General features: G+C 33.9%; 2 protein-coding genes across 3 annotated transcripts; one reads left to right on the top strand and one right to left on the bottom strand.

Annotated features, from left to right (window-relative positions):
* The first annotated feature begins 5,243 nt into the window (after positions 1-5,243).
* LOC102586667 (uncharacterized) lies at positions 5,244-8,670 on the top strand. The gene is made up of 3 exons (XM_006340998.2): positions 5,244-5,818; positions 6,780-7,204; positions 8,027-8,670. The coding sequence occupies exons 2-3, from the start codon at positions 6,803-6,805 to the stop codon at positions 8,492-8,494; spliced, it is 870 nt and encodes a 289-aa protein (XP_006341060.1). The 5' UTR covers positions 5,244-5,818; positions 6,780-6,802; the 3' UTR covers positions 8,495-8,670.
* Positions 8,671-8,789: 119 nt separating this feature from the next.
* On the bottom strand, positions 8,790-17,457 carry LOC102586102 (arginine biosynthesis bifunctional protein ArgJ, chloroplastic). Of its 2 annotated transcripts, none has more exons than XM_006340996.2 (17): positions 17,234-17,457; positions 16,596-16,727; positions 15,641-15,764; positions 15,303-15,376; positions 14,778-14,822; positions 14,511-14,561; positions 14,371-14,439; positions 14,127-14,185; positions 13,860-13,929; positions 13,408-13,488; positions 13,246-13,332; positions 12,488-12,610; positions 11,922-11,984; positions 10,629-10,706; positions 10,406-10,551; positions 9,880-9,950; positions 8,790-9,139 (listed from the first exon to the last, which is right to left on the bottom strand). In XM_006340996.2, the coding sequence occupies exons 1-17, from the start codon at positions 17,294-17,296 to the stop codon at positions 9,057-9,059; spliced, it is 1,419 nt and encodes a 472-aa protein (XP_006341058.1). In that variant the 5' UTR covers positions 17,297-17,457; the 3' UTR covers positions 8,790-9,056. The 2 variants fall into 2 exon arrangements, with proteins under 2 accessions (XP_006341058.1, XP_006341059.1); XM_006340997.2 differs by having other exon boundaries at positions 16,596-16,721; positions 17,234-17,456.
* Positions 17,458-18,083: the final 626 nt, after the last annotated feature.

The raw sequence follows: 18,083 nt of genomic DNA, 5'->3' as shown, positions 1-18,083 counted from the left end.
AGATGAAGACTTGGTGAGTCCTCATAGATTCGAGGACAATACCCTACATGTTCCTTTTGATGTATTTCTAGTATTGTTCAAGTTGTGTATGGGATTAGTCCCAAATTTTGTACTCTAAAGTATTAGATGGTTATGAGACATCATGTATAAAGTCTAGAAAGTCTTCCGCTTGCTATAGTTTTTTTTTTATGAAATGTCTTCTTTGTAAAGAAAGTTTTTAATTCCTTATGGTTTTTAGTGTCTATGCGATGAATGAATGCTAAGAGGCTTGTATTAGACCTCTTCGAGGTCGAGTACGCCGATTACGACTAGGGGGTGCTCCCGGGTCGTGACAGTTCTCAAGGGCATAAGCTTCACCCGTTGAATTGAAAATTGTCATGAACCAAATAAGGTTAGTGATGGGAATATAGCTATCTTTTAGTTGGGTTTTGGGGAGTTGGAATGCTCTCTTGTGGGAAAAATTTTATAATGGTAGAGCCCAACCAATAGTTGTGTGACCCTCCATTGATTAATTGACACTTGGATAATGTGTCTACTTCTTTATCTTTTTACCATCTCTCGTACTCACTCTTCTTTTCATTCATTTTCTTACTCCTCATAAATATCTTTTAACTTCATTTTCTTAAGATGTTGATATATTGAATAAGAGAATTAATAAATATTTTTTTTATCACAATAACTAAAAATGTTTTTAGGACTGAGTATTTAAAATATTCATATCATTCAATATTTTTAATAATATCAAATTAACTAAAAACTATTTAGTGTTTTCTCAATTACTAGCACCTAAAAAAATAAATTAATTCAAATTAGTTTTCCATTTTTTTTTTAATTCTGTTTTAGTTCATATATTCAAAGTCATTGTTATTTTAATTTTGTTTTAGTTCATATATTTATAGTCACTCTTAACAGAGAGTATCCGTTATTTTTCTTAATTTAAGTTATAATTTTTTTAGATACTTAATAGAAAACGCATGGAACCGATTGATTCTTGAAAATAAATTAAGCATTGCAAGTTTTAAATTAAAAGATTTAAACTTCGTTCTGTGAACCGCCTCACCTGTATAATTTTTTTAAAAATGTTTATGAGTCCGCCACTCCCTGTCTTGTTTTATCTCGTTGTCATTCTTATATTTAAATATGGTTATGGTGAAAGAAAAAAGTATATGTAATTTCAAAATAAGATCAAAAATCAAAACAAAAATAATCTTATAAATTACATATAAATTGATTTGATAACTAATATTTATATATTAAACAAAAAAATTGAAGATTTCACAGAACGAAATTGATATATGAACTAAAATAGAATATTTTTTAGGAACTAAAACAGATTTTTTTTTCATGTGCAAAAAAAAATAAAAAATCATAATTATATATATATGAACTAAAACATAATTAAAAAAAATATGGAAAACTAAATTTGAATTAATTTGTTTTTTTAGGTGCTAGTAGTTGAGAAAACACTAAATATTTTTTAGTTAATTTGATATTATTTAAAATATTGAATGATATGAGTATTTTAAATACTCAGTCCTAAAAACGCTTTTAGTTATTGTAATAAAGAAATGTTTATTAATTCCTTTATTCAATATATCAACATCTTAAGAAAATAAAGTTAAAAAATATTTATTAGGGGTAAGAAAATAAGAAAATGAATGAAAAGAAGGGTGAGTAGGAGAGAGATGGTAAAAAGGTAAAGAAGTAGAAACATAATCCAAGTGTCAATTAATCAATTGAGGGTCACACAACTATTGCTGGTTGGGCCTCTACCATTGTAAAAATTTTCCGATTTGGGGAGTTGGAATGCTCTCCTGTGGTAGTACATGGGTTCCCGAGGGCCTAAGCTTCATGTTCCCCTGTCCTAACCAATCCTCGATTTGATCGAGGACTGCCATGATCCTTATAATCTGGACCGTGACCAAAAGAAGTGACATGACAATTAGTGGCGTAGCTCAATCCATTGAAGAGTGATTAGTTGAACTTTCTTTGTTATGAAACGTATATAAAAGATTTATGAAGTATATGAGCTAGAAATTACTTTGCAATTCAAATTTATTCTATTAAATTCTAAACATACTTGATGAAATTTTTGCTTTAGGTTAATGATGTAGGTTTTTTTTGGGGTCTAGAGTCCGTGTTGAAGTCTCGACTAGTTATTCAATCTCTCTGTATATACGAGCACTCGGTGTTTATATCAAATTAGTCAATCTCTCAGTATATACAAGCACCCAATGTTTATATCAAATTATGTTAGATGAAACTGAAATCCGACAGATACTCCTAATCTTTATTCGAGTAACTTACAAAAATGACTATAGTTATAGGGTTATTGAATTTTAATAGCTATAAATATGATATTTACCAAAATGACTACAATTTATGTCTATATCTAGTTGTACTTTTGTATAACTTTTATTATTATTATTTATACAGTAATGCAATTATAATTATAATTCACTAAATAAGGTAATTTATGTTACTATAACAGACAACCCTTTAATTACTTCCCTAAGACTCTCAACTTTCCATTATTAAATTACCAACTAATATTTACCTATTGAAAACATATCCACTCAGATTCCAATTAAATAAACAAAAATATTGGGATACATTTTACTCCATTGTTCTTACTTCATTGTTCTTATTCAGACGTCATAAAGGTATTATAGAATTTTGTTTATTTAATTTATCTATTATATTTGATGAATTGATTGTATTTGTGAATGAATCTTATTTCTTTCAATTTTAAATAGGTGAACTCCATGACAAGCATAACTTGTACAGTAATTTCAATTTCTATAAATCTACATATGCGGCACTTCAATCGAACGATTCACGACATAGAATTTGATTTCCTACTAAGAAAAATGTATTATTTATACAGTTAGCATATGAATACTTTGATTTCAAATGGATGCAATGATTTATATAACTTAATGTATTAATATATCTAGGATACAAACCATCATAGAACTTAATGTATTAATATATCAAACTTGGTAAAGTATATCAGTTTAGCATACAAGCACAACAATTTAAATACATTTACCTTATGAATACATCTATATAATATACATATGAATACCCTTGTTGTTAAACAAATTTTAGATACATTGGACAACCCAAAAATAAGAAAAATAGAACATAACACAATGTGAGTATCCAAGTGTATTCAAATATACTTATATACCCTAATCAACCTTTCAACATGTGATGATATTTCAATACAATTGGGCAATTAAAAAAAAAGACAATGGAATACAATACAATACAAGTATTCAGATGTATAATTATTTCACTCTATAAAAAATTAAAAATTCCACAATTCACATTGTATTACTTTTTTTTTTTACAACTATATACATAGGAATACAACTTGTTAATTTTTCCTCCTGTTTTTGTTGTACAACTAAACCTCAATCTCTTTTTCCTCTTGTTCTTGTTGTACTACTTTTTTTCACTGCTATCAGAATCAACGAAGGAAGTTCATCCAACAATTTATCAAATAAATGTATACCGGAGTACTGATTTTTGCCATTATAATGAAAAAAATCTCCAATCGAAATCCTATGAAAATAGATGAAACATATAGATCTATACAAATATAATCTTCATAAAAACAAGAAAAAAATGCAATTAGAAGATACCTAATGAAGATGAATCACAAAAAATCACTCCTGCAATTATGCAAAAGGATCGTGAATCAGAAGGATTTAAAAAATAATAATAATAAAACAAATCGATGTTATAGAAATATTGAAAGAGAAAACATTGAAGATGGTAAACATAGGGAACAAGCTCCTAAAATATGCCTGGCATAATTGATTAGGCCAGTACTAATTACTTTGCTATTTAATATTTCTTAATATACATATAAAATTGAAAAAAAATGATAATTCATGTATAATTAATTAATTTTGCTATTTAATAATAACATGTATCCATATAACACAAAAAAATAAACTATAGCTATTCATCTTAAATATATATTAATATTTGCTATATTCTATAGTTTTTCCATCTTTAGGAGCATCGTGGATCCACCTTTGATTATAATCTCGATTTGAATTGTAATATATTGGGCCCAGTGAGGAATATATTGAAGCCCAGCCCAAGTTCCATAAATATCTGCATCTGAGAAAATGAAATCTCACTATACTTACACGTGTACGAACAGGATTAGCCATGTCACATTCATTGACTCAGTAATATTCTTCTGACAGACTAAATTAGTGAAATTATAATTTGAGATGAACTTTATATTATATTTGACTGATAATATAAATTCATCGAAATGGATTATTTTATTTATTTCTTTTTACTTGTATGTTAACTTTACCTATGAATAATAAATAAAATGACAATTATCTTCTGTCTATTTATTTTTACTTGTTCACTATTTGTTACTTGTCATTTTTAACCTATCAAGAAAATTTAATTATTTTTTCATATATTTACACTTAGCTTTAATTATTTTTTTCTTAAATTATTTTTCAAGACTAATATTAAACATAGAAATAATGTGATAAAATAGTCTTGTCAATTATTATTTTATTAATAAACATATCAAATTCAAATATGATATAAGTAAAAATAAAGAAAGTGAGTATTATATTAACTTTTGAAAACTCTATAATTAATTCACTTGCTTGTAAAATACATTGGAGAAACAACTATGGTTAAATAAAGATAAATTAGAAACTAAACTCATTTATTTAGGTAACAAGTTATTCATAAATTAATTATCCCAAGATTATTATCTAGGATTGTTATCCATCCTCAATATACGAAAAAATAACATTACTATTGTGAAATAACTATTCTCAAAATAAAGTATCCCACTATTTTACTTTAGATAAATTCATTTTAAAATAAATTTCTAAATTAATTATCTCATCACTTATACTAAACACACTTGTAATTTATTTTTAAAAAAAACAAAAAAATTATAAATTTTATCCCAAAATTAATCCTCAAATATATCTTTTTTCTTTTGATTTTTCACTCGGTGTCCGAAGCAAACATTGGTGCTCCAACTACCGCATTAGAGCACCAACTAAATCTGGATCGCCTACCGCAAGACTCATTTGAATGCCTACATTAAAGCTCGACCAAATTCAAATCGCACACCACAAAACCCGTGTCGAGTCTCACCACCGCACCACAATCCCTAGCCAACCAACAACTCAAATAGTTCTCATTTTTTTTAACGTATTGAATACACCATAAAGGAGTACCCTATAAATATAAATATTTGTCTTTTTCTCCCATATCTCCCCAATTTCATTTTTTTGGTCTTCCGTTGAATTCGATGGTAATTTAGGGCTATAATAATGATCCGATTTACTCGTTTTCTGGTTATGCTTCTTTGAAATTCGAGCAATTCAATCTTCTTCATCCATTGTTTCGATCACTGTAATTTGAGATTTTGTTGTGTGGAGGTGAATCGAGGTTTATTTTTTTTGGGAATTAGGGATTTTGGTGGCGGTGGCGGTGGGAAATCGAAGGGCATCGCATCCTTACGATGCATTCGGTGTCGCCTTTTCTATTGGATCTGTTGACTTTACCTCAAGCTGCTTCTTTCTATGGCGTTTTGTGTTCTCATCGTTTGAAGCCTTGGCGTAATAGTTTTAGTTAACGTTTAATTCATCTTCGTCTGTTTATTTTTTCTTCTGCGTTGCTGTTTCAGTTGCTATCTGCTGGTTTTCTGTTTGTTTCGAGGGATTTTTCAGCTATATCAGATCTTTTTCCGAGTAGTTGTAGCCGAATCTGGTGGAAATTTGCGTGATTTTGCTTTATATCGACATACTGAAAGGTAATGATTTGTGATTTGATTGTTTTTTGCAATTATAGGATCTGGTTGTTGATCTGATTGGTGTTTTATGGTTATTTAAATTGCATAATATCTGTTTAGGGTAAAAAAAAGTTATCTTGCTTCCGATCTATGCCTAGATAATGCATAAAGTTTATAATTGATCAGTTCTAGTAACGTTTGGATTCTGTGATGGCTAATTCTTGTAATGATGAACTAGGTGTGGTGATCAGAAATCCATACTTTTAACTTTTAAGGCAGATTACTTATAGGCAGGGTGCAATATTTGCCTGAAAGATATATAGTTAATACTACAAGTGGGGTCTCGGGGGATGGGATAGGATGCATGTAAACTTTACCCCTATTCTTGTGGGGTGGAGAGGTTGTTTCCAATAGATTCTCGGCTCAAAAAATATGTAATCAAAGTAGGATTGAGAGGAAATTGATGGCAACAAAATAGCTAGATAAACAGTGCAAATTAAGAATACGTAGTAGTGAAAATTGAAGAATAAGATATGATACAAATACTAAGATTACTAAACAAGGAGAAGAGGAAACTTGCCCCCTGCCTCTCCCACATAACAGTACAACAACACTTGGCTACCTATTACCCTTGTCCTTGACCCCATACCTTCCTATTTAGGGTCATGACTCTGTAAGTTGAAGATGACTTTTAGCCAGAATTTTGGAAGTATTTGTTTGAGGTGCAGCATCCCTATTAACTAATGTTACGAGGATCAATGCGCATTCTTTTCTTTGACTTTAGATTTGCTTCTTTGTCGTGATAGATGGATCAAATCTTGAAGGATCTAAAAAATATATTGATAACTTTGAGATGACTGGTTAAGTTCAACGTGCAATTAATTATCCTCGAAGTTCAGTTCTATAACTGTAACATCTTTGTTCTTTTCTAACAAATGTTGCTTATTGTTTGTGCTGAGACTACGTGTGCATGTTTGTGCAGATCTTTGCTGCTCTCTTTAATTGATGGCCGTTTGTTCTGCTAATTACAAGTTCGACTCTGAAAGTATAAGTTGCTTTTGTGAGTCATCAAAGGAGACTCTTGGTTGTGCTTCTGGCATTCCAGGAGGTCCTTTTGCTAGTGATCTTGTGCACCGTTTTACTGAATCTCTGAATATTAAGGATGGTGAAGACTTGATTTACAAGGAAGATTCCAACACATTGGAGGAAGATGGAAGTGAAGAAGATATGGATGCAAATGACACTGACGCTGGCAGTACAGACTCAAAAAAATGCTTGATCAAGTCCTCAGAATTTCCATGCTCTGCTTTGAGCACTCCCCCTGCTGAGTTGGTTCATGGGAAGGAGGAGCAGGAGGCTGATGCTAAATCAACTGACTTGCCTTATTCACATTCCATATCTTCACCTGTGAGTTTTGAGTCCTTATACATTTAAGGTCAATTTCCTAGCATATTCATTTTAATGATAAAGGGTTTCTAACATATAAAAAAGATGTAGAAGGCTTTTTAACTACCTGTTCTTAATGAAGTTTTTAGTCCACTTAAAGATATCTTTTGTTATAAAAGAAAATGTACTGTTGTCTGCTTACATGAGTATTGCCAATTTCAAGCATAATTTGCTTTAATGATAAAGGGTTTCTTACATATAGAGAAGACCTAGAAGGTCTTTTGACTCCCTGTTTTTAATGAAGATTATAGTCCTCTTTGGATATTTTTTGTTATATAGGGAAATATACTGTTGTCTGCTTACATTAGTATTCCTTAATAGAGCCGTATGCATTCTGATCTCAGTTCACGACCGCCCCCCCCCCCCCCCACTCCCACCCCACCCCGAGTATATGCTTCAACAGGAATCACACCATGGAAATTACTAGTGGGCATATGAAAATTTAAAGTTACATTGTTTTCAATTATAGAAAGGCGGCATTTTTTTTAGACGGACTGAAAATGGAAGTGTGTCACATAGAGGGAGTATATTTTTTTTCCAGCATATGTTTTGCGGTGCCTTGCATCTTTCTCTCTATATATCTCTCTGTTATTTACTCATGGCTCTGGACTCTGTTAACAAGGCTGAAACAACAGTATTTTGGAACAGCAGTTGAAGCATATCACTCTCTCATACACAGAGGGAGACTCTGTTGGGATTTTTTCAGGGTTGAGCTATTAAGTTATTTCTCATTATATTGTTGGTTAACAGTTGTGTTTTTCCCTTCTTTTTTTATTCTCTCAGACAGCTTTGACGCTTGTATCTGCCATTAAAGGTAGCCGTGAGAAACAAGGCAAACCACCCAAGAAGCTGTCTGTGACATGGGCTCCCGATGTGTATGACCCTATCCCGACAGCAGTTTCGCATGTGCCAAACAAGGTACAACGCCACAGGAGTGACCACAGGAAGAATGGAAAGAATAAGCAGAAGAGTAATGGCAAATCTTCACGTGGGAGCAAAGGTAAAGAAAAGAAACAAGGTCGCAAACATGGTGGAAGTACGAGGAGGAGTTATTATCCTCTAGAGGATAACGACATAATGACTTGTTCTAGCTTTCATTCTCTGGAGGATAACATTACTGCTCATTCCAGTGAGCTGCAGGCTGGTGCCATGGACTATGATATTGGCAGCCCCCCGGATTCATTCTGTGGTAGCAGTTTCCTAAAGAAATCCGTCACAAAGTTGCATTTCCCAGTTGCAAAGGCTTCATGAACTTCCTTTCTGATCGTGGTGTGTGTTCTTCTCGATTGTTTCCTCTAGTTCTGTAAATAAATAAGTTTGACGCTTTACTGAGTTGTGTGAATTGTTATAGAGTTGTTGGCATTTTTTACTTAAAACCTTAAAAACTTTTGACCTGTTGAATGGACGTATGACCTTTTGCTTTGCTATGTTTGTTGTTGGTTTGAACAAATTGTCTAAAAGTTGTTTCATTGCGTTTTTTTTTTTCTGATTTTGAGATTTTGATCATGAAAATCTGTAAGCCAATCACAGTAACAAGACTTGGAAGTAAATAAGATAAAAATTTATTTAAAATAATGGACGGCGCGGCTGAATTTAAGGTACATGCCATAGGAGCTTCTAGTTTATAAGATGTGTGGAATGATGAAATAACAACTTGGAAAGTCTTGTCAATCTAGCAAAATTTTGCTGGTTCCAGCAGTATCCATACATGTTACTTTGCATTTGAATTTTACAACTACAGAACCAATAACAATGGCTGAGCCTGAGCTGCTTTATTAGGAGAGACTTCAATCTTTGAACAACACGTCCTGTTTCATGTTGTGTACTCTGCGTTAATTTTGACATAATCATAACTCAAGTCACAGCCCCATGCTAGTCCGCTTCCTGGACCATCACCTGCACATGGAGAACACGCGGCTGAAATTTATACGTACATCCCAGTACACGATTACTTATTAATACGGGCAACGAAGCCACAAAACTACAGTGGATACAAACAAATCCATGAAGCATGAACAAAGCAGATGGATGAAGGTAAGAGACCATAGTAGTGACATTGAGTCGTCTTTGTTGAACCTCAGAAGGTGGAACCGGAGGATAAAAAAGTGTTATGGAGGAACACACATTGCCCCATTATCAGAGGGTTTCATAGTTTGAAAGGAGGTGGGAGACACTATCAAACTAAAGTCGCACTAGAAACTGTATATGCACATATGTAGAGCAGATAGATATTATGCTGTCTACCTTAATGTATGAACTGTTTTCACTATCATGGAGATCAAGAAGGTAAGCTTTTAAAACACTCACTCCTATATTGAGGTAGAGAGGGGAGCAATCAAAATGATAATTGAAGTGAGAAGAAGTTAAGAATAGTTGTTGAAAAGATGCCCTGTCAAGTCTGAAAAAACAAGAGGTAGTGATTGTCGAGCATGTTGAACACAAGTCTCAGTTCATGTCATCTTAGATCGAAAATCAAGTCAATGCACTCTTCAAAGACTAGTTTGCATAGGGACAGTCTTCTGGGTACTTATATCTCTAGAGTTATGGTGTGATGCCATGGAGCTGGTTTAGTTTCATCACGATACACCAATGCAGAGGAAGTACAATGTGAATATGCCTGTTTATGTGAAACTTACCAATAGATATTTGGATTTCAACAGTGCCATGGACTTCACCAGCCTTTCGGAGATAATTGCTAGCTGCAACCCTGCAAAAATACCCAAGATTATGATGTCCCAAGAGAGACAAACAAAAAGAGAAAGGAAAAAAAATCTATGGAAGAGCATCACGTGCTAAAGCGTATAGAGCAATATAAATGAGGTGGTATGTACTTTAGGTCTAGCATCCTACTGAATACTGGAGCAAGAACCACTAATTTGAGGTTGAGATATTATCAAAAGACAAAAGAACTATTTTATGCTATATAATGGCTAAGGCCTCAACAGGAAAATCAAGCATTCAAGAGCTAAAGGAATTGGTTATGTATTGATCAGAAAATCAAAGTAGCATCAAACTTAACCAAAATGAGTTGGTTAGTGTGCTTGTAGGCGTCTGTTTAAGAAGCGTTATAGTTCTCTCTAGAGACAAGAACTGACACTAGAAGGCAATTCCAGGGCACATGCCTAATAAAGCAATACAAATGGGGGGTATTGTTCTCCATACCTATCAAATGGAAGTGGTTGCCCTGCTTCCATAAGCACAATATCTCCAAGTGATATCCGAAGCTTGTCGGCGTTGAAAGGGATACCTGCATAGCCAGCAGCACAAGCAATACGGCCCCAATTTGGATCCCTACCGTATACAGCAGCCTGATTATAGGAAAGTATCAGTAAAATGTACTTTCTAGATAGCTCCAAGTAGATATGCAAACTAATTCATTTCATACCTTGACAAGTGAAGAGGAAGCCACTGAACGTGCAATCTTTGCTGCTTCAGCTTCGTTATCAGCACCATCAACCCTCACCTATGTCCAATTAGAGACGAGCAAAACTTTAAAAATAAAAAAGAGATTCTAGAAGCTCTTGTGTATATATGCACATCAATGAACTGGAAGATTAAGAAGCCACATTTTAAACATTTTTTCAACTGAAAACACATGATTGTCCCCTTTTTTTGATAACCGAGAAATCCTGGAGGGCGAGTGGCGTGCAGTTTGAAACTCGATGGATAATGGACCTGTCCTTTTACCCTTCTCCACTTAGATATTGTCCTTTATCATGCCAAGTGACAAAGAAATTCAAATCTAGTGTCAAACCAAAAAAAAATAAATTAATATTCTGTGTATCCTATATTTAAAACACTAGTACCTTCACCCTACCATAACCTGCATTGAGATCAAGCACTCCACCATAGCTTGATTTCTTTCCTTATATATAGCAAAGCTACCATCTTCCAGTATTGGTATCTACATAAGATAATGCAAATTTCTTTTATGACCTTCTACCTATATTAGTTATATGTATAACCACGCGCGCCCTCAACTAATTCAACGGGGTACTTGTTACCTCCCAACTCCTACCAACACAGGTACTCGGGTAACTTTATTCACTAAGACTTGGACATATGGGAAAAACCACCTAATGTTTTTGCCTCCACTAGGAATTGAACATGAGACTTCATAGCTCTCAGCTCACTTTTTTGACCATTTTTGCCACACCCTTGGGTGCCCTTTGCGGGGAAATGAACCGAAGATGATTTACATGTATTTATTTCTATGACCAAGACAAGATGTCCTTTTCCATCTTTGATACCTTCAAATATTTTTTAAATTTATCCATAACAAGCTCAACTATGATAACCCATTCAATCGTTCTCTATTTTTTATGACGCTGTCTGGACCGCACCTTGATTGCCACCCGACAAACTGCTACAACCCACAATCACATCCCCAGTAAACATGCCCACCAAAGCTGAAGAAAATGAACTCACACCATGTGTTGTAGTCGGGATCCGAACCTGGGATCTCTAGGTTCTTACTCCTATACCTCAGCTACTCAGCCATCTGTTTAATCATTCTTTTCTAGTATTCGTCTATGATCAGATTAGCATAAATGAAAATATCTGATGAGAACTACTTTTCTACAGTTGGTTGCTAAGCTTATGCATGTTTAAGAAACAAGACTAGGAGCAAATCGAAGTTGGTCAAAGCTCATAAGGAATTTAATAAAGAAATACAGACCTCAATCAAACATGTTGCTCCTTCGCCATCCCAAGCTATTGATTTTGCTAGACCCTGCATTACCTGCAGTGGAATCGAGTCAATCCTGCAAGCTATAAGGATATACCTTTTTTTCTGATGAATTATCTGGAAATTCCTCTATTATCATGTTCATAATACTTCACAGGTCACAAGAATCATCGTTCGTGACCATTAATTTTGCTAAGCTATATAAATGCTCTTGCTTGAAAGCGATTGGCATACAATCCATTATGGCGAAACCCATGACAAAAGAGTGTCCAGGCTGAACTATTCAACACAAAGATCAAGTTATTAAAATCATAGAAACATGAATCGAAATCATCATACTGAAAGTCCATTTCATCACAAATTTGACTCTTCTACTATCTTATAAGACAACAAAAGAGGTAAATAAGAGAAACTTTATGGAAGGTTTAAGATGCTAATTTCTCAGAAACTTGCTAAGGAGACAGAACTGGACACAACCTAGTTACGAACATACTATCCTGGTCAAGATAGACTAGTCGGATAAGAATAAAGCAAATAAAGGAAATTATAGCACATACAGCATCAAGGCAGTTTTGTAGGTGTTCTGCCTCGGAGGAGTTCAAAGAAGAAATCTCATATGATTCTGAAAGTCCACTGGCAAGAGCAATGACAGCATCATTTGTACTAGTGTCTCCATCAACCTGTCAAAATATATGCTCTCCTGGGTTTAGATCATGCAACAGAGTCATTGAATACATTGTTGTGTCTATTATGATGATAAAAAGAAATGTGGTACACAATGCAAATGAACATGAATTCATTTGAAATATGTGAACAGGCTGAGTCAAATCAATCAGGGAATTTATTAGCATTGTGGGGAAATGGATTTGATAAAATCACACAACTCAAACTTGCAACCAAACAACTAACACAAGACTGCTCAACATTACAGAAAAAATAATACGTCTCAGATATATCATACGAAAGACCTTCTACCAGTACTGATGTAGCAAAACCACACGGCATCAATCTCTCTTCCTCAGACCCACAAAGCAGGTGGAAACAACTTGCATAAGTTTCATGAATCTAAAGCTTTACTTCAATAAATTTACATATAGGTTGCCAGAGAAGAAAAGAAAATAGAATAAGGAGAATATTTAAAATTGATCTATTTGACAACTAAACTTTCAGTGAACTCAAAATTTAGTTTGATAATTAAATACACCAGAAATGTTCATATGCAACTCAGGGAAAATTTCTACCATTGAACTCCAGTCCTCATGCATGATCAGAATAATGTCTGAAGTATTAAAACAATATAAAATTTCTTACTTACAGTAATTTGATTAAAACTTCGATTTACAGCAACTTGTACCATCTTTTTCCAAACATCACTTGTAACCGAGGCATCAGTAGTTACCACCTGCGTAGTTGCTCGAATCCAGTAAGCTACTCTCACTGCTTAAGTGGAAACGGGAGGAATTCTGAAGATACTTACACCAAGCATTGTTGCCATGTTAGGATGAATCATCCCAGAACCCTTTGCCATGCCCCCAACTCTGATTCGAGTTCCTCTTACCTGAGCAGAAGTACAGATATATATATATATATATATCATTACGAATCCATTATAGTTTCTTTCCTTTCAGAAATGGGAACTTAAGGATACACAAACTACAGACGGTCTTGAGTCCGACTATACATTGATTTCACCTTAGCGCTAAGTTACTGCTTTTGGTCCGGATTAAGCATATAGCTTTGAAAATGGAACTTGAATGATTAAGAAAACTACATGATAATTATTTCAAAACCATAATTATGACATCTAATAAAACTCTACCCAATATAAATAGCTTGACTCAAACTGTCATACAAATTGGGAGTAATGAATAATAGCATCGAAGAACCTTAATCAAAACAAACACACAAATGCTGGAAAATTAATCTTACCTCTGTTTCAACAGCCACACTCTTACTAACAAGATCAGTGGTCGTTATAGCTACAGCTGCAGAATTTGCCCTGCAAATGCCATATGAGATCAGCAATCTGTAGCCAGAACAGACCATCTAGAGTGGATTGAAGTTCATTATTTAGAACAAATGAATACAAACACGAATGGGCAAGTATAAGGGAAGAAAGATACAGAATTAATATAGGATAAAATCCGATCATGCCAATTAAAAATATAAATTATTACATCAGAAAAAGATGATTACCCCTCCACGGTTGGTGAAAGCTGTTTAACAAGATGTGGGAGTGAGTTGAGAAGTGCTTCCTGTAAGTGATGTAAACATAAAAAACGGGGTTACTGGTCAGTGAAAAAACTCGCACGGTAAAATCATACACAAATATGCCAAAGAAATGTAAATTCAAGGCATCCAACATTGGGTATTGTTATATGCAAGAAAGAGGTTCAAGCAATTAGGAAAAATCAATTAAGTGCAACATGTAAGCATTTACCTTCTTTATTCTTTGACCTATTACACCAGTTGATTCGATCAAGACTTCGTCTTGCTTCAGTTGAAGTAACTATTACAATTGAAAATTACTATCAGAAACCAAATATCTAAAGTCTAAACCAAAATGGACAAACTGCAAACCTTAGCTAGTGCACTTGAGCACTCTATTACATCTTGATAACCTGCATCACCCTGAAAGGGAAATTCTGAAAATCTCAAGTCACATTATCAAATAATGCAGAAAAGTGATATGACATCATCACAAAGCCTATCACTTCTTTGAGAAGTTGGATGAGTCTGGATTTGCTTTTACTGCCAATCAAATTGAAACTAGAGGAGGAGATGCATCCTGCTTTGAACTAAAGTTCAAAAATTGAGCTTCCAATTAAAGCATTCAGGAGAAATTACCGTTGCTGCATTAGCTTGACCAGCATTTATTAATACCGCACGAGCCTGAAAAGTGGTAGTATTCTTATAAGAAGACGAGATTTCAAAAGCAGTCAAGTTCGCTGCAACCAATCCATGACATCAGGTTACTAATATATATTTCTAATATGCTTCTTGGATTCACAAAATAGTAAAATTCATGAAAGTCTGGCTGGATTCATTCCTAAATATAAATGGAGATGCATGCTTTTCTCTAATAAATCATAAAAATACAAAAGCATCGGCTTAAACTTGTGAAGGAGACCAATAAGATAGCATGATAGCTTAATTTAAAAAAAAAATCGGCTCAATAGTAACCAATTGCAACGACTTTTCTTCTTTTTGTATCACATCATTGCTTAAGTCAATATAGGATAAGCAAACAGTATGCAGAGTACAGAACTACAATAGCACGTGAAAGTTGAGAGTTGGCAGTTCTAGAGGTGACAAAAAGTTCTTTCACCACAAGTGAGAGACAGAACAATAAGTACAAAGTCTCCTACATACCGTTTTAGATGCATTTAGTGCGCTTTTACAGTATAGTACAGGTGCAGCTGCAACAACATTTGTAGTAAATGCCCCTGGATGAAAAACAAGAAAATGGTGATTCCTGATTCATTGGTTTCTATTGGTTGATTGTTAGATGGTAAGTTTTAACACAACCGCCAAACAAATGTGTTCCTTTTTCATTTCAAGAAAGCTGTATGTTTCTTTTCTTCTCCCAAGGAAGGAGTGGGTGGGGGAAAGGAGGTAAGAATTCTAAAAAAGCAACAGTATAGTTTTTCACTCATGAACCTACGAAAAGTTCAACACTGATGACCTAGGACTATATCAGGGTAGCTGACCTGCAGATATGGCATCTACATCACAAGTGACAAGTGCGAGATCAGGTTTCTCTCCAAGAGCACGCAATCCACCATACATCCCAGCAGCTTTGAAACCCTTTGCAGCAGTAACACCACCTGGAATCTACATATTTGAAGCAGTGTAAGTTGTCTACAGACAAAATTATATCATATTGATCCTGAATCATCACCCGTCCAATAAGAAAACTAATATCAAACAAGCGGAGGAAACAGAAGCAACGAGGTTCAGGAAAAAAAGACTATTATCCCTGTTTACATAAGTTTTATCAAGAACCATATAATAGCAACATATATACATACAGATATAGATATATAATTTAACAAATTCGATGAGCTTAAGCTTACAATAGATCGTTGCTTGCTTTCTCCTGAAATGATGGTCTGGCATAATTATGCTACCACTACTTTTAGAATGTTGACCCCATTCCCCAATTATCTATCTCGTCTCTAGCTAAAAATATTGTAGCAGCTGTAAAATGTCTATTAGAGTAGCTTAGAATGGCTATATTTGCTTTTATTCATCACTTTCTAGCACTAATTAGGAACTCACCTGTTTCATAGTACCACATTATATCTCAGACACTATTGTACAGAAAGCTACGTTTCAATCTCAGTAGATAAAACGGTCGCACCAATCAAAGAGATTACAATACTTGATAACATTATAAATATGTTAGTAGAGGTATAATGTAATATTTAGATTTCTCTTTCGTGCAAGCTGGCCTGAACCACTATCGTAAATACATAAAAAAAAAAGGTGTGATATCTATATAAACGTCTAGCTGCATATACCTCCTAATTTAGTATTTAAACAAAATTGGCCCGAATAGAGTGGAACGTATATAGTTGAATCAGAACGACAACTAGTTAGCATTGAGGTGTAGTTGTTTGATTGAAACAAGAAACATATAAAGAGAAGAGAGAAGCCCCTCACCTGTTGCCATGGTCCTTCAGGGAGAAATATAGGCGCTGCTGGTATATAATTTGATGCCTCTTTTGACATTGATATAACTGTAAATACTTTACAATCTCTCTGAAAACACCTTGGCGAACCACGTACCTGCAGCTTAAAATTTCACACTTTTTACCTACTGTAAACTGAAAACATAACAGAAAAAGAACCCTTTTTTACACCCAAGGTGTGGCTTAATGGTCAATGAAGTGAATTGAGAACCATGAGGTCTCACACTCAAACCCCAATAGAGACAAAATAAAAATACACCAGCTAATTTCTTTTCGCCTATCCTAGCCTCGGGACTCGGGAGGTAACTGGTATCCCATGGATTTAGTCGAAATGTGCACAAGCTAACCTAGACACCACGATTATAAATAGAAAAACGGAAAACAGAACCCCAACACACAAAATGCAAGTAATTTGAGCACCATCAAGCTATTACACAAACCAAATACACTAAGAAAATAAAGGGACATTTTTTACAATAAAAATCAAGATTCTTGATTCTTAGATTAGCAGTAAGAGTTCAACTGAAACTACCATATCCCAAACTCATTTCTGCAGAAATTTTTATGGGTAATCAAACAGAACATTAAAGGGTAAGATAAAAAACTAACCTTTACACCATTGAGGTCTGAAAATCTGCTGACAGAGATGAAGTGAGGAACAGATAGAGACATTGTTTGGGTGGGTCAGCTAAAGAGTTTTGAACTCAAATCTTTGTGCATAAATTGAACATAAATCTGTGAAATCATTAACGCAGGAAAAGCAAAATAAAAAGAAAAAATTGTTCAATTACTGGGAGTAGGTGTATAATACAGTGGACAAAAATATTTTGGGACAACCTAGGTTTTAATTTAATTAATTAATTAGTTAATGGCGTTACCTAAGTATTAAGTATTATTATGCTCGTGTTTTTGGTGTTAATTATGTTTATGTTGCCCGTGATTCATGATTATTTAGCATTCTATCTATCTCAATTTATGTGACATTTTTCAGATTACAAGATTCAAACAAGTTTATCTTTGATTTTTAAGTTTTTTATATACTATCTTTTAATTATTGTGAATTGTCAATTATTGCAACTTATAAGACTTTTCACGTAATTTACAAATATATAAATTTCATTTTTAAAAAATTGAAGATTCCAGACGCAAATTTCTGGTCAAATTTAAATTGTTTGACTCTAAAAAAACGAAAAGTGTCACATAAATTGGAACAGATGGAGTACTTGTCTAACAGGCCAGGCAAGGGGGGTTCAGTAGGGTTGGCAAAATCATACCCAACCTACTTAACTTGTTTAAGTTTGGACGAGTTAATTATTAGTTCAACCTGTTTCAACTCAACCCATTTCATTTTTATTTATTTATTTTGGGGGGGGCGGGGGGCGGGGGGGTGTCAGTAGGGTTGGAAAAATCAAACCCGACTTGTTTTACTTGTTTAAGTTTGGGCGAGTTAATTATTAGT

The sequence above is a fragment of the Solanum tuberosum genome, unplaced genomic scaffold (genome assembly GCF_000226075.1).
Source record: "Solanum tuberosum cultivar DM 1-3 516 R44 unplaced genomic scaffold, SolTub_3.0 scf00021, whole genome shotgun sequence".
In the NCBI taxonomy this organism is placed as follows: domain Eukaryota; kingdom Viridiplantae; phylum Streptophyta; class Magnoliopsida; order Solanales; family Solanaceae; genus Solanum; species Solanum tuberosum.
The sequence above is the reverse complement of the archived record's forward strand: the minus strand, read 5'-3'. Positions and strand labels throughout refer to the sequence as shown.

Bases quoted from the DNA above. Each gene is read 5' to 3' on its own strand.
- LOC102586102 (XM_006340996.2), bottom strand. From the start codon at position 17,296: ATGTCTCTATCTGTTCCTCACTTCATCTCTGTCAGCAGATTTTCAGAC. The intron at 14,562-14,777 runs GTAATTTCTCCT...TTTCCCTTTCAG, and splicing joins GTCAAGCTAATGCAGCAACG to GGTGATGCAGGTTATCAAGA. The intron at 13,930-14,126 runs GTAATCATCTTT...TGGCATTTGCAG, and splicing joins CTTTCACCAACCGTGGAGGG to GGCAAATTCTGCAGCTGTAG.
- LOC102586667 (XM_006340998.2), top strand. From the start codon at position 6,803: ATGGCCGTTTGTTCTGCTAATTACAAGTTCGACTCTGAAAGTATAAGT. The intron at 7,205-8,026 runs GTGAGTTTTGAG...TTATTCTCTCAG, and splicing joins CACATTCCATATCTTCACCT to ACAGCTTTGACGCTTGTATC.